Source organism: Mauremys reevesii, linkage group 19 (genome assembly GCF_016161935.1).
Source record: "Mauremys reevesii isolate NIE-2019 linkage group 19, ASM1616193v1, whole genome shotgun sequence".
In the NCBI taxonomy this organism is placed as follows: domain Eukaryota; kingdom Metazoa; phylum Chordata; order Testudines; family Geoemydidae; genus Mauremys; species Mauremys reevesii.
The window spans coordinates 3342974-3364945 of NC_052641.1; the positions used below are offsets into that span (position 1 = coordinate 3342974).

General features: G+C 50.8%; 1 protein-coding gene across 4 annotated transcripts in view; it reads left to right on the top strand.

The window, feature by feature from the left end:
- Positions 1-21487, top strand: part of EXD3 (exonuclease 3'-5' domain containing 3) — a 580991-nt gene extending 559504 nt beyond the window's left edge. For 3 of the 4 annotated variants that reach the window (XM_039506698.1, XM_039506699.1, XM_039506700.1), the window contains 2 exons: positions 2944-3037; positions 20939-21487. In XM_039506698.1, the coding sequence (XP_039362632.1) occupies positions 2944-3037; positions 20939-21273 (429 nt within the window). In that variant the 3' untranslated portion in view covers positions 21274-21487. Of the gene's footprint in view, positions 1-2943; positions 3038-12641; positions 13253-20938 lie in introns of those variants that run through there. The other variant, XM_039506701.1, reaches the window with a different exon arrangement.
- The last annotated feature ends 485 nt before the right edge of the window (positions 21488-21972 follow it).

The window sequence follows — 21972 nt, forward strand, 5'->3', positions numbered from 1 at the left end:
GTCACGGACCAGGTGTGCAAGGGAGCTCCCTGCTTCCTCTCTCCCCCACCCAGGGAGAATCCCAGAATCTGGCCTTAAAATTATAATAACCTAATCAGCTTTCCAACTGAAGGGCATAAGCAAGGTCTGAGGGGAGACTTCCTTCCAGCCCTCCCTGTACAGCACAGTTCAATGGGCCAGCAACCCTGGGGGCATTCTCCTTCCTTTGCAAAGGTTTTGGTTGCTGCTGGATTCCAAGCCAGTCTAATCTGATCCAGCCATGTGGCAAGACCCATGCACTGAGGAGGGGATGGGGGAAATTGATGTGACTGCATTCAGGGCACCTTGTACTCTGCAAAACAGCCATGCAGGGCTGGAAGGAAGTGGCTGATCAGAGAACTCAAAGCATTTGCCACAGTGCGTGGAAAGTGAGTTCTCTGAAGAGTTTTCATCTCCGATTGCATGGCCGTCTCTGGGGCTTTCCGTGTTACCCGCTGTCTCAGGCTTTGCTTGAGGTGCAGCTTCAGAGAGCAGAAGGCAGAGATCTTTTACAGGCTGCGTCATTTGCAGTCATTTCTTGGAGTGCCTGACTGCCAAGTTATTGCCCAGACTGGGGACAGCTCTGCCCCATCCCTCCCTGCTTGTGGTTGTATATTTTTTTCTAACCAATAGTTGTCCCACTTTCCTCTCTAATTCTCCCACTTATGGGGAAGGGGAACCATAGCCCCCGGCTGTGACCTCTCTGCCACATCCAGTTAGTGCTCCACAAACATATCAAAAGTGCTAAAGATCTGATCCAAAGCCCTTTGAAGTCAGTGAGACTCTCACTTCCTACAGTAGACTTTGGATCAGACCCCAACGAGGTAACCAGGGGCGGCTCCAGGCACCAACACAGCAAGCTCGTGCCTGGGGCGGCAAGCATGGGGGGCGGCGTGCCAGTCACGTGAGGGTGGGAGTCAGGCTGCCCTTGGCAGCATGCCTGCAGGAGGTCCGCCGGTCCCGCAGCTTCGCTGAAGACGCAGGACCGGCAGATCACCCACAGAAACGCCGCCTGACTGCCATGCTTGGGGCAGCAAAGAACATAGAGCCGCCCCTGCAGGTAACTCGCTGCATTTAAAAGACATGCACCATTCTAATCACTTGCCTTGGCTGCAGCTCTTTCAAGGGACTGGTCGACCTGAAGCCTAGTCCTGTGGGGATTTTTAGTGAGTTACAGGACACTTGAGGAATCACACCCGAGTCCCCCTGTACATTTTTGTGGCATTAGTCACATCGTCCTGAGTTTTAAATAGATTCTCTCTCCCCCTTTTGCTGTGTGGAAGACCTACACTAACTGCCAGTACAAGGGAGAATAGTGAAACTGATGCGACAGAGCGCTACTGAAGGCCCTGGGCGAAATCCACGCCCCATTGAGGTCAGTGGGAGATTGAGCATTGACTTCACTTGTGCCAGGATTTTTACCTGTAGTCGCATCCTACTGGAAAAGAGAGAGAAATATTTTTTCCTCCAGTGTCAGTGCTAGGAGTCTTGGCAGAGGGACCCGGTGGTGTTCACTTCCTGAGGCCCAACCCCGGCACGCTAGGAAGGGGTCCGATTTTCACAGTGCTCAGCACTTTCTGAAAACCAGGCCCCTTTAAGATGTCTCAGATTGGGACCCCTAAATCACTAGTCATTTTGGAGAATGTAGGTCCATGTGTGTTACTCGTGATAAGTAAAATCTGTCCCAGAGGAGTGATTTGCAAGGCAACGGTGCCCCATTCAGAAAGCTCATTACCTCAGCAAGCTTTTCAGTTCTGTGCCTGTTTATGCAAATAGGGAGAGGCAAAGAGTGAGTTTCAAAGCTGTAACTCAGGCTCTTGGGGTCCTGCTGACATTTACAGACAGTCTCAGCTTCTGGTGCTTTATGGCAGCATCCAGGTCCCAGCTGCGCGAGCTGTACCCCAGGGTACGAAGCAGCAGGTGTCTGTCCTCCCAGTGCTGAGCGGGGCTGGAGTTGGCTAGCCATGAAAGGGTGAAGGCATTCATTTCTTGGGGGGGCAGGATGGAGATTCCTAGAGAGCACTGCTGGATTTGCCATGTTAAGTTATGGGCTCTTAATGAATAAGCCCTATCATGGGCTTTTAATGGGCATCTCAGTCCATTATTCTTTATGGGAGCGTTACACAATAAAGCTGGGCAGCTAGTTTTTCTCTTGAGACTTTGACCCAGAGTTCAGGCTATAAACTGGGTTTGCCAAGGAGTGGATCAGAAGCTGTAAGTGACTAGCTGGGGCAGAGTGCCTCCCCCAGCTACCTCCCTCCAGACCCACACAGACACCCCACTCTTCTCTTGGAGCTGGCTGGCTTCTGGGGAAGCCTGAACAGATCCCTTGAAATCCCTGGGCTGGGGCTGCACTGTGAGAAGGGTTAAGAGTTCACATTCCACCTAGCCAGCTGGCTGCGGATGCCATGGCAGAACCCAAAGTGAGCACAGGCAGCATGTTGCTGCAGGCCTGGCACAGGGCACAGCTCATCTCTGTGGCTGACGCTGGTCTGGGGATGCAGTGTCACTGGAGGAGTGTGTGGCAGCCCGGTGACCCGGGCAGCAGGCTGGGAGTGCCACCCCGGCTGCATAGCCAGTGTGAGCAGCAATTGTTGGGGTGGGGTGTTGCTTTTTCCCCCCGATCTCGTAACTCTCTTGTGGGTTTCCCTATTGCCCTCTACTACAGGAAGGAGGGTCAAAGTCTGGGACTCCAGAGATCTGTGTCCTACCCTAGTGCTGGCACAGCCTCAGTCTGTGACCCCGTGCCACAGGTTCCCCAGATGTAACATGCTGATGATGCTGACCAACCTCAGAGGGCCATTGTGAGGCTGAATTCATTGGTTTGCAAAATGCAGTGAGATCCTTGGACAGAAGGTGCTATAGAGCGGCAGAGGACTCAGCTACCACCCTCTTGCTAATCTTCCTCTCTCTTCCTTTTGCCAGTTGTGTAATTGTGACAAATACTTGAAGATCTCCAAAGACCAAATGAAGCAACTGATGCAGCTCAGTGGACTCTTAACAGAGGAAGATAATGCAGGTAACTGAGTGGGCACCTAACAGGTTAATGCAGCCTGGCCAGGGGGTTGCGTTCCTGCCTGAGCTGGTGAGTGGACTGTATTCCTGCACTGGGAGCACCTTTGCACTCTGTCGGCAGGATTTACAATAGCCCAAGGACCAACTCCTAATTTGTAAAACATCTCAGCCACCTGAGGCTCTGTGGGCCAGTTCCTCGGGTGGGGTAAATCAGTGTAGCTCCATCAGATGCAGGGCACTGATGTCAGTACACACCAGCTGAGAGGCCAGCCCTAATAACAGGGATGATGATTGTGCTTAAAGCGGACATTTTATAGCAGCTTTTTTGTGTGTGTGATTTGTTGGTCATTTGACTTCAGTGCAAAAATAAGTTACAAGGTTTTAGACCCGCACAATCGTATTGGTGTGTAGACAGTGTTCAGGTGCAGAGGTGCAATAGGTGAAGTCAACACTATGTTGCAATTCCTCGATCATCTCTTCTCCCCAGTAATTTCCATGCAGCTGGGTATTGTGAAGATAGTAGCAGGAGCCGTTCCTAAAGCCCGTTGTTATTTGTGTGGCCTTTTTAATTGAAGGACTCATTTCCAGATTCTTTGTACAGAGATTGCAGCTCCATAAAATATAAATGTTGCACCAAGAACTACAGCTGGGCTTTCCAAAAGGAGTTAGGCACCCAACTCAAAGCCAATGGGAGTTGGGGGGCTAGCTCCCCCTTTGGAAAAACCCAGCCCAGACAGACAATATTCTAGCCCTTTGTAGACAGGAAGGGTCTGATTCTCCAGTCTGCACCTTGTGGTGCAGCATGTAAAACTTTACCAGATCAGACTCAGAGTCTTTCACCCCCCTTTGTGCTGGTGTACCTGACTGCACAGGGTGCGGGGTGCCAGGGAATCAGGCTCAGCCAGCAAAGAGCATTTCCAGACCTGGTGTAGGTTTGCCATGGACTTGCACCATAGACAAGGCCCTTCTGAGCTTGCAAACAAAGACCCTGATCAGCAAAACTCCAGGACCTCTAAGCACAGCTATAGTAGTCCAGCCACGCTGATTCTTTGCCTTTGCACTATGATTAGGATGAAGAATTCGTCCTCTGGGTGGAGAGGGCTGTTTTGAACGCTGGGTGTAGTGATTTCCCGTAGGTGCATTAGTTACAGTCTAAGGACTTCCCCATCTAACTCTCTGCAAACTGTGTCAACCACAGGCTGCAAAGTGGCTTCTCATTGCTAGTGTCTCTAATGCCCCATATGCTGCCTCCATGGCTACTCTTAAACTGGGTCAGATTGCAGCTGGAGTGATTACAGTCTAACTAGAACTGCCCTTAGAGACATGGTGGGGAGGTATTCTTCATTTTCTGTCTGAGTCTGCTCTGGTCTGGTGTTGGCTACAGCTGCCATGCTTCACCCCAGTTGTGGCAGCATTTCAGTGAGTGACACAGAGGCAGTGTGGTGCAGTGGGCAGTGCACTGGAATAGTAGTCTGGAGATCTGAGTCCATTGCTGGATCTGCCACTGACCTGCAGCATAACCTTAAGCAAGCCACTTAACCTGGCCTTCCCTCAGTTTCCCTGTCTGTGTAGGGTGTAGACAACGATCATTCCTGTATTTTGTGAACCATTTGGAGCGCTATAAATGCAAAGGATTTACTATTGATTAAGTGCAAGGACCTTTGGGCTGAAGGGAAGATGCAGTAGATGTGTGACTGCCATTCCCAGTACTGTGCCTGGCTGGGGGGAATTGTCCTATCAGAGCTTTCCGTGCTGAGAGCTGTTCCTGTTCCACGGTAGCCCAAGACTGGCCCAGCCTGTTTCAGAGTCATAGAATCTCAGGAGGTATCTAGTCCAACCTGCTGCTCAAAGCAGGACCAATCCCCAGATAGATTTTTTGCCCCAGTTCCCCAAATGGCCCCCTCAAGGATTGAACTCACAACCCTGGGTTTAGCAGGCCAATGCGCAAAACACTGAGCTGTCCCTCCCCGCAAGTCCTGGATGGGAAAGCAGAAATGCTGTGATAGGTGCCCCTTTCTCTCCAGAGCACAATGCACAGGGAATGGGATGTGACTAGAGAGTCTCACAGGTCATTGCTTCTGCCAGCTGAGCTCATTGCACACACCTGGGGCTTACTGCATTCCCCCGTTCTCCCCCACCAAACTCCCTGTGTCCTCCCCTCCCCCTCTTTCAGGGACTCCCTGCAACCACTTTGTGTGTCCCCTCCCTCATACCATTGACCCACACATGTGCCATGTTCTGTGCCCCCCATTCGCTCTCTCCTCATGCCTGGGTCCCCCATTCCTCCCCATGCCAGAGCTCTATGTGTGTTCCAGGTACCAGGGGCTCTGTGTGTCCCCTAGGTGCCCCTCCCCCGTACTGTGCCCCCCCTTCTTTCCATTCTTATTTTATTTTTTTCTGTCTGGGAGATCTGCTTTTCTGTTTTTTATTGCAATCGATAGGTTCTGCACAGTGATTCCTAGAACCAGTGGTGCTGGAACAAATTGTAGAGTGAGGGTGCTGAGAGCCATGGAACCAAACTGTAAACCCTGAATACAATGGAAACCACTTCAAGCCAGAGGGTGCGAGAGCACCCACAGCACCCTAGTTCCAGCACCTATGCCTAGAACATGCCTGAAATTTTGGAGCTGATCAGATGCTGTGTCCAAAAGTTATTGCATTACATCCGGACAGGCAGGTAGGCAGGCAGAGAAAGGCCACTGAGTTGAGCATAGGACCTCACTTTGCTAAGCCAACAATCTGAATCACATGCCAGCAATTCTGGCTGAGAGATTTTAGGGGAAGCTTGATTCATAGATTTTAGGACCAGAGAGGGCATGCGGCATTAGCTCTGTGTCACTGCAAAGTCACCTTTGCACTGGGGCAATATTTCTTGGGTTGTGGTTGTAGCCAGATTATGCTGACAGTGCAGCACAAAGCAGCCACTCCATCCCTTTGCATCCCACAGTTACTTGGAAGGAGAATGATCTCCAGTTTCTCCACAATAACCCATGCATCCCGTCCAGTCTCTCCAAGCAAGGCTGGGGACTGTCTCCTCAGATGTTTTCAGCTATGGGACTGAACAGTGAGATAATGGAGTATGTGATGCCAAAGCAACTATCTGTGTGAGTCACATATGGATGGAGAGCATGCCCGAGGGACTGAAATGCAACTGAAGGCTGCAGCTAGCACGGTTTTGGTCCTCTGCACCCAGATGGGCCTGAAGCTGCAAAAGGCCATTTGCTAAGGCTGATCACTTTTGGGGGAGGTCCTGGCGGTGAATGACAAGAACCTCTTGGTGCTTGCCATGTTGGATACGTCTCTAGGAAGGGATTTTTCTGTGCCGTTCTGTTTGACTTGTTTCCATTCCTTTTTATGGCCGGGCTTGTGTGTTATTAATGGACGATTAATCATTGTATAATAACTCATTTGAATTTTTACCTTGGGCTTTGTACAGGTTTCCCAAGGTTTGGGCACATTTTCCAATCCAGTCGGTTTAGGGCTTATCCAGATTTTCCAGAAATTGCTCACAAGCCCAAACAGAACTGCCTCAGATGGAATTCCCAGCATGGTGGGCCCCACAGCTTTCCCAGGGGTGGTTTATGCACCCATGACACAGGGGAAACAATGAGCAAGTCAGTTTTGGGTTTGTGAGTTGGTGTCACAGGCTCACGGAGCTGTGCCTTCCCTTAGTTTTGTGCTGCACCCCACCCCATCGCTATGAACCCCAAGAATGTCACTGGGGAGGATTCTGCTGCAAAAATGATTTTGCAAAAACAAGACTGAAATGATAAGATACCTAAAAATTACATGGGATGGAACGGGGTCCTTAATGGGGCAACGTGGGCCAGGCAACACATGTCCGCACCTAGGTCACCACGTTTCCAGAGACACTAAAGCGGAGCCTGGGCTCTGACATGCCATCAGCTGGCCAGCCTTGTTTCAGCCACAGTGTGGAGTGGGAGACCATCACATAGGTCATTCTAACCAGGCCAGGGAACATCAAAAATATTACTTGCCTAGTCTCACTGTAATGGGGCCAGCTCTGGTCGTTGATATCTTAGTAGGGCTGTAGCAGGAGAAATCAGACAGTGTGAAAACCCAGACACAGGCCATGCTTGGGCACTTTAGATTAAAAATCTGAATTTTTTTGTGAAAAATGGTCACTATTTTTGCCGACTTTTGTAGACATGCCTGGGCTGTGTCCCATCTATGTCATGCACTTAGAAACATTCATGTCTGACTGTCTTCATTCTGGCAAGCTCTGGTAATGGCTTCACAACAAAACAGGAGCAAACACAAACAGCCAGCCTTGTTCTGCCTCCCAGTAGCATCTTTTCATGGCCTTTGATATTCTTCTTCCTTTAAAAACATGCTCTAGCTCCAGCAGGAGTTATGGCCTTGATAAAGGATTTGATGGGAGAAATTCTAGGCCCTAAGTTATGTAGTTGGTCAGACTAGATGATCAGCAGATCCTGTCTGGCCTTCAAATGGGAGTCCGGTTTCCGTACTGCACCTGTGATTTTCCTAAGCAGTCTAGGGCTCCTTTTGCCATTCCAAGCTAGAGAACGGTGGAGGATCAGATCTATCAAGCTAGGACATATGAGAGGGACCAGACTGTTACCTTGGGATGCCCTATTCCTGATTGCAAAGCCGTGCAGAGCCAGGCTATGGGCACTCTGGGATGGATGTGTTGCTGACGTGTTGGATCTCAAGCTCACAGCTGTTTCATAGCATGCAGAGCGGGTATCCTAGATCTGAGAACAGAGTGCAAATATTTGGGGATGTTGTGTGCAGAATTTTTGTCTTAGCTGATAGCTGGTGTGCAGTGTTTCCAACTTGCATTACAATCTTCATCACAAGAGGTTGCCACATTCAGGATTTGCAGTTGCTCATATGAGATGTGTGGTCAAGTGGCTTAGCTACGGGATTGGGAATCTGGAACCAGCTGCAGATTCCAGCTCTGATGCTGGCTACCCGTAGGTCAATCACTTGATTGCTCTGTGCCTCAGTTTCCTTATCTGAAAAATGGGAATAATACTGGCCTGCCTCACAGGGGGCTGGAGGTGCAATGAGCCAGGACTTGTAAAGCATGTTGAAGCTGCAATTAACCATTGGAACCACTTACCCAGGGTCATGGTGGATTCTCCATCGCTGTAGCAAGATTGGCTGTTTTTCTAAAAGAGCTGCTCTAGTTCACAGTGAATTGTTTTGGGGATGTTCTGTGGCCTATGCTATGCAGGGGATCAGACTAGATGATCCCTTCTGGCCTGGGAATCTATGAAGTTCTGAATCTATGTGATGCACTAGTGTAAGCAAACTGCAGAGCACTTGTAACAATAATAACTTACTCTGTTGCGTTTTGACTGGATCTCCACCGCCCTCTTCCTCACAGCTTCACTGAAAGCCCATGGAAGGGAAATAGGTCAGACCTTTCTGAGAGACTCATCTGTGCCCCCCAAGCTCAACCAGCTGTAATAGAACAGAACTGGGTTTCTGCCTCTCTCACTAGAGGGGTGTGACTCTCACCTGCTGCCCAGTGAAGAGGGCTGCCATGTGACAAATCTGACTGTACTGCCATGGTTGGCCCAGCTGGGGATGGCTGTCCTCTGAGCTACCGCATCCGCCCTGCAGCTGCTGCATAAGGTGCTGTCATCCTCTGACGGGTGTGCCCCAGAGAGAGAAGTCAGTGCATTGTGGGGCCTCATTCTGATGGCTGAGATTGCAGGGGGAGGAGGAGGAGGTGGCAGACCATGGCTCTTCTCCTCTACCAGTGATGGTGACCCCAACGTGAAATGGAAGATCGTGGCTAAGGCTCTTGGCCCAGGGATTCACAATGGGTTCATCTACTTGGCATTCACTCCTAACGGGTTCCAATCCTCTCTAGGTCAGTAGCAAAACAAGCTTGGTGACCTCGTCCTCATCTGCAGTGGGTGTTTTTCCACCTCGCTTGTATATTGTGCCATAGTTCCTTTGGCTGGGGTGGGAGTCTTTTCTGAAGGGTTGTCCAGATGTGGAATAGCCGGGGGCGGCATGGCAGGCAGAGGGGTGGGGAGTTGTAGGTCAGGACTGGCAGGCATTGCCAGAACTCCGGGCAGCCCGGGCTGGACTAGCTGGGGGTGTTGTGTGACAGCACTGAGGGGTGTTGGCAGAGGCTGTGGCGCTCTGACATTAGACAAACAGGGATAGTTCATCTCAAGATTGATGTGATGTGGAGGCCCAGGACTGGACTAGCAGAGGATGCTGCAGGTCAAGATTGAGATTCCTGCACTGAGCCAGGCTCAAGCTGATGCTACTGAGCCTTCCGTTCCGCCCGGATTTTGCTCCGTGTAGCAGCAGAGCTGGGAATAAATCCCTGGAGAGACCCAGGGCTGTTCATTAAAAGGTCTGGTGGTTGTGAACACAGCACTGTGCAGTGTGATGAGCTCCAAAGGCACCCTTGGCGTGGGACAGTGCAAATGGCAAGAGGGTGGATGAAGGATCCTTGTTTGTGTCACATGAACAGCATGGGAAAAATGACTGTTAAGATGGGGTTGCTGCAGATAGGCTGCTGTGTATACAGCCCAGGAGCGCTCCCCTGGCTGTGACCCTGAACACCTGTTTGTTCAGCACGTTTCCCACTCACTTGCCTGCAGAAGTGACTCAGTATTCCTTTCCCTTCCTCCCCACAGCTTCTTAAGGTCACTCTTCACTGCTCTGCTGATTACAGCGTGAGAATTTTCTCAGCCCTTCACTCTGCGGTGTGGCCTGTGATCTCAGGAAGGGGGGGAGGAAGCAGCCAACCAGGGAAAGCGTTGCAGCTATCAATTGTTCTGTGCTGAGGTTTAAGCCCCATGTCTCCCAGGGAAGAGTTGGGGTCTTTCTACATCCCACCCCCTTCTCCACCAAAGCTCTCTGGGGCCAGGCCAGTGATTCTGAGGCTAGGGGCTGCCAGGGCAATGCACAAAACTCACCGACACTTCCTCACACCTTGGTGAACCCCACAGCTCCTTAGCCATGGACTCAAGTCTGCAGCTAAAGAGTTATCAGTCTGTTTAGAGCCTCAGTTAATTACACTTGAAGCTGGGCTGGAGCTGTCACTTTAAAATAAGGCAGGCTTGAGGTCTCATGAGAGGGCTACAGAATCTCATGCCTGACCCTTGCATGCTACTTCGGCTCACTCCACTATAAGGCGTAGGACCCAGCACTTTGGCCCTCCGTATTGAATGTTGTGCCAATCCGATTGCCACATAAGAATGAACATGCAGTAACACAACCCAGACTTCCATGAGCATTTGCAGTGGGCTTAGGATAATGACTCCAAGGAGCAGTGCTCAGGGATCTCCAGCTGAAGGAGCCACGTAGCTTTTTTTCACCCATAGACTGCAAAAGTGGGTGAGCACTATTATCCCTGCTTTGGACATGGGGAAACTGAGGCACGGTTAGGCAATGGAGCTTCCATGAGGTCTGGCAGTGAGTGGCAGAGCCAGGGGTAGAAGCCAGAAGTCCTGATTTTCACTCCCATACTCAACCGTTAGACCAAGCTGCCTCAGAAAGATAAGCATTTAATGCAAGGTTGAGTGTACACTAGAAAGAGCAACCCCATAACCATAATATATTGTTCTGAATTATTATTATTTATTACAGGCTCACCTAATGGCCCCAAATGAGAGTGGGGCCCCATTTTTTCCTATAGGTTTATACAGCACCTAGCACAATGTGGTCCAGGCCTGTTTTAGACCTCTAGGTACTACCACAATATAAATGTCAAATAGTAATGGCATTGAACTGTGCCAGGCGCTGTACACACACAGTGAGAGAGTCCCTGCCCCGGAAAACAGGTCAGGGGCAGAGCTGGGGATAGACCTAGAGCTGTCTCAGAGGCTGGATGTTCAGCAGAAATGTCTGTCAGCCCCCTTCCCTCTCCCATGGTGCAGATACGCTGACAGGTAGTAGGCAGGGATTCCCAGAGCGTGCAGACATCACATCAGTATTATACTGATGGGGAGCAGAGAATAAGCAAGAGCCAACTGTATCCTTTGCTGATGCAAGAGTAAAACCCAGCAAAACAAAACATTGTGCTCACTTACTGGGGGCAGGAGGTGCCAGACAGGCTTGCTGGGGAGGCTGGGGGGAAGGCAGAGAATCCAACAGGATCCCTTTCCCTTCCATGAAGCCCTATAGAGAGCAAGGAGAGTCTTGGATTGCTTCATGCCAGTTTTTGCCTTGTTGCTTTGCATCAGCAGAGCAAAGGGGGGCACAGGGCTTAGCTCCCAATCTCCGTCCTACCCAGCTCCGAGAAAGCCCTAAGAACTTGGCCCCTCCTGTGTTGAACTGGTTGCACAATCCAGAGTCCTTTGTCCTTTACTTATCACAGTTATCTGGAAGGAAAAGATAATCAGGCATCTTCAGTTCCCTGTAATAGAGTGTGTTTCTCAGGCTCGTAACTTCCCTTATCAGGAGCCATCTCTCACCAAGGGAAGGTTTCCCATGGACCTTTGTCCTCCAAGAATGCTCCCGGGTGTGTTTTCAGACTTGTGCAAAGTCTTTATGACAAGTGCTTTCTTCAGAACACCTAGCTCTTAATTGCCAAATGACAGGGGAGTATAATGCCAGCGTGAGGGAAGTGCTCACGGTGACAGCCCTGAGAGCCGGGCGTGGCTGTGAGCATGTCAGAACCTCCTGGCAGAACGTTGTGTGTCTCAGGATATGGCAGGTGTCCATTATTCCTCAAGGATCACACTTCCCTAGGGACCTGCTGCTGCTGCTCCCCAGCCAGTACAGACACAAGAGCATTGGTGCCCAGCAGGAATGCAGGCTGTCTGCCACAGGTGGGCCTATACGAGAAGAGAACAGGAGATGGACCCTTTGCTGGGGTGGCATTAGCATCCCAAGTGAGACTATGTTAATACCCTCTGACAGGGTCCAAGTTGGGAGAGCCTCCTAACCCGGCCTGGAACTCACACGACATATGGAGAGTCTTTTTAAAGCGCGGTTTCTAACATTGTTTGCCCTAAGCAAACATTTAAGGGTGGGGCTTTCAAAATGCCTAAGTGATGGAGGAGCAAACCCCATTAAAAAACCCCATCCTTGAAAACCACCTTTCCCCTGCTTCTGGCCCATTGCTCTTCTCACGAGGAATTCCCCAGCCCTGTGCCCAACTCAGTGCTGGTGTGTGGGGGATCACGCAGGCTCGCCAGGACCTGGCTCTGCCGAGTGCCCTGTAGTGAATAAAGGACATTGCAGGGACTGGTCAGCTCATGCCTTCCACTGGCATCCTTAACGAGGGTGGGTAGAATGTGCCACGGTCTGTAGGGAGAATTCAGTGCTGCTGATCACCAGCTCTCCCCCTGCCAGTCCTCCGTCTCCCAGACAAATCCCCCTCAAGCTGGGCCAGCCTCCAACCTGGCTCCTCATTAGCCACCACTTTACACAGAGGGCAAAGAGCATGGGATAGGAGTCAGGGCTCTGGGGTCTGGTGGTCCCAGCTCTGACACTCACTTGCAAGTTACTTAACCTCACAGGGCCTGGTTGCCCTGTCTGTAAAATGGACTTAATGATGCCCCCCCACACACACACACACGCAGCAGAGTGCTTTGGGATCTGGAGCTGAACAGTGAGAGGGGGTTGTTATTTATGTGTTTGTCCAGGTGGGGAGCATTCATTCGGGGAGAAAGCAGGTCAGAGAAGCACCCCCTCACACTCCAAGTTGGATTGCCACCAGCATTGTTTCCCCTGTCTGGGCGGCTTCATTTCCCCAAGAAGGAACCTCCTCAGTAACAATACAGTAACCACCTTTCTTTTTACCCCTCACGGCCTCCGAGCTGCCTGGGCATTCAGCTGTCCTCACAAGGTGTAGACATGTCCCTCTCTCCAGAGCCCCAACTCCTCTTCATGGAGATTAGTTGACTCCCTCCAGCACTGGGTGTGTCACAACCGGCAAGAAGTCCCATTTCCCCTGAAGTGGCGTGGGATGAAGCACTGCTGCCAGTGTGAAAGCGAGGCCCTGCAATAGGCCATGAAGATTGTTACAGTGGGACGCAGGAAGCTGGAGTGCCACTCTTCCAGCCCTCCCACAGTCTCTTTGTGATCCACTTACTGCCTCCCAATAGCAGAGCCACTCTGGCAGTTTGGCTAATCTGGATTCTACGGCACTAGCAACACCTGCCGTCATGGAGACTGTCCCGTCGTTCCAGTGCTACCCTCATAAATATTTACTGCTGCTGCTAAGTGTCAGAGCAGCCGCTGCAGCTGCATTTGGATCCTGGAACCCAAGCACCAGGTCGCAGCCCTGGCAGAGATGACTGGGGGAAGACTCTTAGATAAAGATTGGAGGGAAATGAGGATTTCAGGTCCTGTCAGTTTCTCTTTTTTCATGGGCATAGGACATGGCCATCGCTTGGCTGATTCAGTTTCCTAGGCTGAGCCAGCACGGTTGAGTTTGGACAGCAGACGTTTGGTTGCTGTGCGCAGTGGGGTAATGAGACCCACATCAGTGGGTGTGCGTGAAGGCGTCTGCCAGCCAGTGCCCAAGAGAGTCTCACGAGGTGACCTGTGTCCTGAGGGGAAAGTCAGCATTGCCAATGCCACGGCAGTTGTGGCACAAAGAGCGTGGGGGAAGGGCATGCATATTGTGAAGATCTGTGCACCCTGTGCTGTCTGTAGCATCTCATTTTCGCAGCTCCAGTGGGCGGAGCTTGGTTTGTGGGAGGAGTTTGGACGAATAGCTCTACTTGGGACTCCCCAATTCCACCCCTGCTTTTAGCGCACTTTTGAGGTGTTCAAAGCAGGGAGAAGCCCTTGGTTGGCTATACAGAATAAAATGTCAGAAATCCCTTTGCACAAGGGCTGTTGGACTCCGTCGTCCCAGAGTGATCCCGGCGGGCGGGGGGGAAGGAGGAGGGGAGGAAAAGGCCTTTTTAATTTAAAGATGTTTTGTAATGGGATTATTAGTTCCCAAGAGGCGTTTCTAATTGATTTGATAGGGAACAAAATTCATTTCTGCCCCTCAGAGGGTGGCAGTGGGAATCCAGGCACTGGCATGGCTGGTTACAGGCAGGTCCCTTGAAAATGCAGCTGTAAGAATCTCCTGGGATGTTGTAATGACGCTCTTGGCTCCCTTCGGCCTCCCAGGCCCCCTGGCCATTGCTTGGTCTCAGTGCTCTGCGCTGGGATTCGCCGCAGGGCTTAGACAGCTGTCCCAGATACATAGCAGGCGCCAGCACCCTCAGCCACACTGCTGCACGCCCACCACAGACCGTCCATTTGCAGCCTTGTCTGGCGGGGCGTCAGCAATGCACAGTGCCAAGGAGATTGCAGCACGAATGGGGCTCACAATGAGCTGTCCTCTGCCTTTGAACTGTGAAAGGTGCCCGTGCGCGTGCACGCGCGTGTGCCCGGGTCCAGCCAGTTTGCCCTGCAGTCAAGGTGTGGCTCTTTGTTTCTGTGCACGCTGCATTCCCAGAGGCCCCAGCGCAGCAGCACATGATCGCTGGAAACCAGAATTCCCTGTGTGGGCGCCCCAGCTTGGAGCCATGCTGTGGATTTTAGCACTCTCACAAGATAAGGCACCACATTTACCCTGCTTTAGGAAAGGAGTGGGGAGAAAAATCCCTCCTTAAAGAAATCTTCCCCTCTCCTCCCCCAGCCCCTTTCTCTCCATAGCCACCACGGAGATGACCTTTTCACTGTGACTTTTTTCTAAGATTGTTTGCCGAGTTGGCACCCTGCTTACTGGCTCCCAGTGGCCTTTTCAGACAGACTGCCACAGGGACACAGGCATCTTCAAAAGCCTTTGAACCGAATTCCATTGGGGGGGGGAGTAGCTTTACAAGCTCCCATTGAAAAATTGTTACTTTGAAGTGATGTTGCATTTTCAACCCATTGAAGCACCACAATTAAGAGGGGGCTGGGGCCGATCGAAAGGCAAAATGCTGGGTGTCACAAGCCTTTCTCTCCTTTTCTTTGTAACATGACCCCCCCCCCCCAACAGCCCCATCCCACAGGGGAAGGGGAGTGTGGCCGGGCGGGGGTTGGTACTTCACGCTTTACAAGGTGCCTTGAAGAATTTTTTTTAAATCCCACACACTATCCACTATGCCGGTGGGAGAGATGGGAATAGGGTGACCAGACAGCAAGTGTGAAAAATTGGGACAGAGGGTGGGTGGTAATAGGAGCCTATATAAGAAAAAGCCCCAAATATCAGGACTGTCCCTATAAAATAAGGCCTCTGGTCACCCTAGTTGTGAAGGCCCCGTGGCTGAGAGCTCGCAGAGCTGCACCAGGGCTGACAGACAGGGAGATTTCCAAAGAGAGGGGGAAATGCCAGGCATTCCTGGAAGAGCACAAAAGCTCAAGGGACTCTCAGTAAAGCCCAGCCATGACACCTTGGTACCTTCAGAGAAGAAAAGAACAGAAAGGGGTGATTGTATTGAAGCATTTCAGGGCTGGACATGCATTGTCAAAGACAGAAGGGGGGCAGTACCGTAGGGCAAACCAGGGGATTTTTCCACACCCCAGCACTAGAGCTGGTGGATTTTTTTGGCAGATCGTACACTTTGAGATGTTGTCTCGTTCAGCCCAAATGACATTTTTGTGGGTTTTCATTTCAGTGAGACAAACAGACCAAAATTCAGTTTGTCTTTTTTTTTATTTTATTTTTGAGTTCAGCCACTGACCTGAAAATCAGTGATTCGCTCAGGTGTCCTCAGCCCAGCGCGATACTGCTGGGGGCTCCACACTGCTGTGTTTGAGGTTATCATTATTATTGGTCATTATTAGAATATAAGAACAGCCATACTGGGCCAGACCAATGGTCCATCTAGCCCCTATCCTGTCTTCTGACACTGGCCAGAGCCAGGTGCTTCAGAGGGAATGAACAGAACAGGACAATTATCGAGTGATCCATCCCCTGTCATCCAGTACCAGCATCTGGCAGAGGCTTAGGAAACCCAGAGCGTGGGATTACGTCCCTGACCATCTTGGCTAATAGCCATTGATGGACCTATTCTCCATCAATTTACCTAGTTCTTTTTTGAACCCTGTTATAGCCTTGGCCTGCACAGCATCCCCTGGCAATGCATTCCACAGGTTGACTGAGCGTTGTGTGAGCAGTTCTTCCTTTTGTTTATTTTAAACCTGCTGCCTGTTAATTTCATTGGGTGACCCCTGATTATTGGTATTACAGTAGCATTTAGACTGGCTCCAGCCAAGGTACAAGGCCCCGTCGTGCTGGGTGCTGCACAGATACATAGTGAGAGCCAGTCTCCACCCCCAGGAGCTTACAATCTAAATTGGCAGGACAGAAAAAGGGTGGGCAGGAGAAAGGAAGGATTATTCTCTCCATCCTGCAGAAGAGAGGCCCAGGGCAGTAATCACTTGTCCTGGGTCACACAGTCACTCTGTGTTTCAGACTGGAAATAAGGGGGAAATGTTTAATAGTCAGAGTAATTAACCACTAGAACCACTTACCAAGGTCCTAGTGGATTCTCCATCACTGGCAGTTTTAAAATCAAAGACTGGATGTTTTTCTAAAAGTTCTGCTGTAGGAATGACTCTGGGGCAGGTCTCTGGCCTGTGCTGTGCAGGAGCTCTGTCTAGTTGTTCACAGTGGTCTCTTCTGGCCTGGGGAATCGGTGCCTCCCTCGGCTTTGCCTGCCCCTTGTCAAACAGGCAAAATAATCTGAAAAGTCCCTACCTAGATTTGCAGATTTTAAAGCCAGAAGGGACCATTGTGATCATCTAGGCTGAGCTCCTGCATAGCACCGGTCAGAGAACTGCCCTAGTGACTCCTGCACTGAATTTAACAGCACATGGCTCCCTTCAAAAGACATCCGGCCTTGACTTAACGACTCCATGGATGGACTTGAACTGGGGGTGTCTTAAGACAGCCATAGACTGTGTCCTGAAATCTTCCTGGGTGGTGTTGGTTTGAGTGACAGCCCTCATGTCTTTACATTTTGGTCAGGGTCTGTCATCACATTTACCCTGTTCTTTGTTTCCTTTCTGTGGTGGTCGGATAGTTTAGGAAAGCGATCCCACCTGGGATGTTAGAAAAGGCATATAATACATTCCCAGGGCATTCCCGTCTTCCTGATCAGCAGGGCTTGGAGCTGGTCACAGGGTGCTTAGACGTTTTAAAATGTATCTGCTAACATGGTAGCTCTGTCTGTCGTGACTCTCACATACCTTGGGGCCAGGATAATAGGCACGTGCTGAGAAACCCCTGTTATTTTAGAATAATAGTACTGGATCCTTCTCCAGCACCTTCCATCGAAGGATCTGAATGTACTTTATACATGAATTTGTGAAGCCTCTGAATGCCATTGTGGGATAGGGAGGGAGGGATTATTACACCAGTTTTACAGATGGAGAAACTGAGACACAAAAGAGGAATTGGCTTCTCCAAGGTCAGCTCTGTCGGAGTTGGAACCAGGCACCTGGGCCCTTGAGTGCCAGCCGTGTGCTTTGACCACCCAGCCTCTGGTCTGATAGCAATTCACAGCCTCCTGCGTACACATGGTACAGGCACTACATAGCCAGGCACTCGGCATATGCTTAGCAGCGCCCCTGGCTTGGGAATACATCTCTGTTGAATGGGGCCCGAGCACAGCACGGTGGGAGCTGAAACACAGTTTTGCACAGTGGCCCTTCATCTTTCCCTGCAGGGTCACCCAGCGCTGTGGGGCAGGCAATCAAGAACTCTCCCTGCCATGGACTCTAAGCAAGGGTTAAGCAGCCCGAAGGACGGACCCGCGTCTGGACCTTCCACAGAGCTGATTCTGCTCCACTCCTGCATGCCGCTCTGGGGCATTCCTGGGCCACAGAGGGAGCTGGAAGAGGCAGGGGAAAGATTCCTCCAGCTGGGCACAGCCCCCCACCCCCCAAGCTTCTGGCTTAGGGCACGCTGGGCTCAGCAGGGGGAGTATCAGTGCACTGAGTGCTGGGGCCAGGGGGATTCTTGGCTGTCCCTGGGGCTGCTTTAGCAGCCATGCAGTCCTCACAGCAGCACAGACGCTGGAGGGTGTAAACGTGATTTAAAACTCCCCACCCCCACCTGGGCTGTGGCTCCCAGGAGACAGAACAGAATTTATCCCCAAAGGATTTCAGAGCCATTTCTGCAGAACATATTACATACGCCTCTAGAACCCTCCTGGTTTCAACCCTAGGATTTTTCCCCGGTGACACTGCCTTGTGTTTGAATTCCAGTCTCCACCCACGCGGGGCATTATGGGCCAGTGGAGGAGTAGCTGGCCCAGGAGTCAGTCCCAGCTCTGCTTTGTGACCTCAGGCAGGTCACTTCATCACTTGCCAATGGCACAGAGTGCTCTGTGCAGAGTGCTTTGAGATCCAGAGCTGAAGAGCTAAGGACAATTCCTGTATTACTCTATTGCACTCCCTGGAACATTGAGACACCTCCTGACGGAGCTCTCGTGCCCTGGAGAGGAACAGCCCCAATGATGTCATACTAGATAGATGTAAGTTGCCTTTTGTTGTATAACTTTTGTCTAGGCAAGAGAGCTCCCCATGCCAAGGATGAATCAGCCGCTGCTAATATACTCAGTCCGCCTTCCTGCGTCACTTTCTGCCAGACTTCCTGAGGGATGACAGTCAAGTCAGTCTTGGACTTTTGCCTCCTGGACCCAGCCATGCCCTCGGCAATGAGAACCTGCACTGCAGTGCCAAAAAACCAATAGGTGGTGTAGCTTTGTTGGCATCGGTCCCTGTGCCCACAATGGGATTCTAGGAAGTGCCCAGCCAAAGCTGCCTGCCGGGAACAGGTGCACAAACTGAACTCCCCAGGGAGCTAGCCATGCAGGATCACCTCATCTGGAATCAGAGGAGCATGTCTCTTTGGCTTCTTTCACCTCAGAACAAACATCACCTTGTTGTTGGGGGGCAGAGGAGAAGAACAAGAGGGCTGCATAACTGTGCTCCAATTCTAGGTTTCTGCAAAACACAACCCCTAAACCATCTAGTGCCCGATGCCTTTAGGACCTGAATCTAGAACAATCCAGTGTAGAGGATAACTGAGTGAATTACTTTTCCAAAGCTGATCACTAATCCGGATAACTATTCATATGATATCTAACATTTCCACAGCTCCTTTCATCCTCACAGATCACAAAATACTTTGCAATCTTTCTGCTTTCTCTCTCTGTCTGTGACCTTTGAAATGCAGCCACCTCTGGGGTGGAGTGCCACAGCAGTTTGAAAGTACACAGCAACTACACAACATCTCATATCAGTGAAGGATACCATATCCGCATACACTTTAGAGGGAATTACAGAATGTATTGCCCAAACTGGCATTTATCCAAGACATTAGTTAATATCCCTCCTCTTGTGGAATGTGCAATCTGATATTTAATGAGCTCCAATTGTTTGGACCTCCGTTTCAAAGTACACATAACAGACAGCACTGCCATGAGCACTCGACCCACAGCAACACATTTTGCCATTGGTTCAGTAGAGACCCTGCCTCTGATCACGAGGACCTGCGTTTTCCTTCGTGGTTTCTTATCCAAGCACATCCAGGCAACCCAAAGTGACATGGCTGCAGGCCGCCTGGATGAGCAGCAATTGCTGAAGCTTAACTTGGGGGCTCTGTGTGTCCTCATTTGGCCATAGCAATCAGCAGAGTTCCCCAATACCAGACAGTATAGAGCAGCTGCAGATGATACTCTGGCCCCTGCTTGCCATTGAGGCCAAGGGAGAATTCCTTTGGCGTAGGCACTGCTGTGGGCACACACCCTACACTTCCCCCTGGGCAGGAGCATGCGGGAGGTGGAGCCAGTGCCTAGGAAGCAGTGCCCATGCCTACAGCTGTTCTCCTTTATGGAACCAGCACCAGAGAGGCTGCTGTAACTGACACCCTGGCTGAGTCACAATTTATTTTTTTAGAAAATTCACAGCAGTGTAAATGGCAAAAATCTTGAATTTCACAGAGTTTCCAGAACGAAGTTTACAAGTAAAGTTAATCAATTTCAAGGCGAATGCATGGAATGAATTTTACAATTGAATGTCAATGATTTTTTACAACTAAAATCTGCAGCAAACACAAACATCTGCAATCCCCTAAATGTTCATTTATTTCTGTTTTATTTGTGAATTAAAGTTAAGCATCATTAGTCGCTTCGCTTGTTCCTCATTCCAGGGATTGCCCCTGCATGTGCACAGCACTGTAAGCTGAGGTCATCTCTTCTGTTATATACTTCATTGTAGACAGTTTCCATTTAAAATATATTGTAAATATCATGGTTTGGAGGCATTACCACAATTTCTGTGCCCTCCATGAAATTGTGATTTACATGGGGCCCTACACGTAAGCTATGTCTACACTGCAAGGGAAGGTGTGATGTAGCACAGGTCATCTTAGCCAGGCTAGCATTGGTGGCAAGGGCTTTAGCCTGGGCTACCAATCACATCACAAGCCTACCAGGACCCTGGGCACATATTTGGGTTTCTACCCTGCTCTGAAGCCTGCGCCACCTTATCTTCACTACTGTATTTACCCAGGCCAGTTAGAGTAAAGCTAGCATGGCTATGCCTGCCTGCACATTCCCTTGCAATGTGGACAGGGCCAGCCAGGACTCTGGATATGTATTCAAGCAGCTAGTCCATGCTGCTGTGGCTTCACTGCTGTTGTTATCAGAGCTAGCTAGATCAAAGCCAGCTTGGGGGCATCCGCCCGTGCTGCAGTCACACCCCTGACTGCAGGAGAGACAGACCCTGAAAGCAGCCTCCAGAGTTGCAGGCGGCCCATGCAGCAGCCCAGAATCGGAAAGGCTTACGGACTTCCCAGCCCTCTCCCCGCAGTCCTGGTTCCTTGGGTGGCTGATTAACCTAGAGTAAAGGTCACATGCGGGGAGGTTGTTGAGCACCAACCCAGCTCATCACACTTGTTACTCAGTATTCAGTGTCTGTTTGTTCTCTCCTGTTTCCACAGATTGGCTGGTAAAGTCTGAAGAGAAACAAGAGACAAACCCAGCATCTGACACCTCAGAATCCGACTCCCCGCAGCCAGTTTATAATCCAAACTGCCAGTGGCTAGAGGAGTCAGGCCTCAATGTGGAGACCCTGACGCTGGCCACAGGTGCCTCCCTTCAGCTAGCAGCCATCCCGCCTGGGGTGCTGGGCAAAGCGGACCTATCTTACTTCTACTGTTGCACCCAGTGTGGCAAAGTGTTCTGGGAGGGCTCGCACTTTGGGCGAGTGGTCTCTCAGTTTAAGGAGGCTTTGGGCACCGCCGAGGGAAGCCAAAGCTTTTACGAGCTGAGCTGAGGCAGAGGGTTCCTGACTAGGGACTGGGAATCTCAGCTGGATCCTGATTCCCCGATGAGCCACTGCGGCTTTAACAGGAAATGGACTTTGGTTTGATGTTAAGGGCTGGGAGTTTGGGGCAAAGGGTGCTCATGATACTGTAATGGGCCATGGTACCTACAGGCTGATATCAAATGGCCTCCAAGGAGATCATTAAATCTGAGACGTTCCGGGACCGATCCCTGTCCTCTGTTGCACTGGTATCGCTGGGGGAAGGGGTGTTGCTCCCTAACCACCCATGGAGCCATGTCCATGCCTCCCTCAGAGAACAACCATCCACACAGCCCTCCTGCCACAGAGCAGCTCCCTCCAGCTCCAGAGGGGGGCGTGTGTGTGAGGTGAGGAACTGTTCACCATGGAATCACAGGCCTGGTCTACACTAGGGTGGGGGGTCGAACTAAGGTACGCGACTTCAGCTACGCGAATAGCGTAGCTGAAGTCGAACTACCTTAGTTCAAACTTCTTATCCATCCAGACGCCGCAGTGGTGGAGTTCCGGAGTCGACGGGAGCGCGTTCGGAGTTCGAACTATCGCGTCTAGTCGACCCGGCAGGTAAGTATAGACCTACCCACAGACAGTCCCCTTAGACTCTCCAGTCTGTCTTGCCACCCAGGCAAGCTCAACTTTGTGATAAAAGATTCTTTAAATCCAAAACCACAT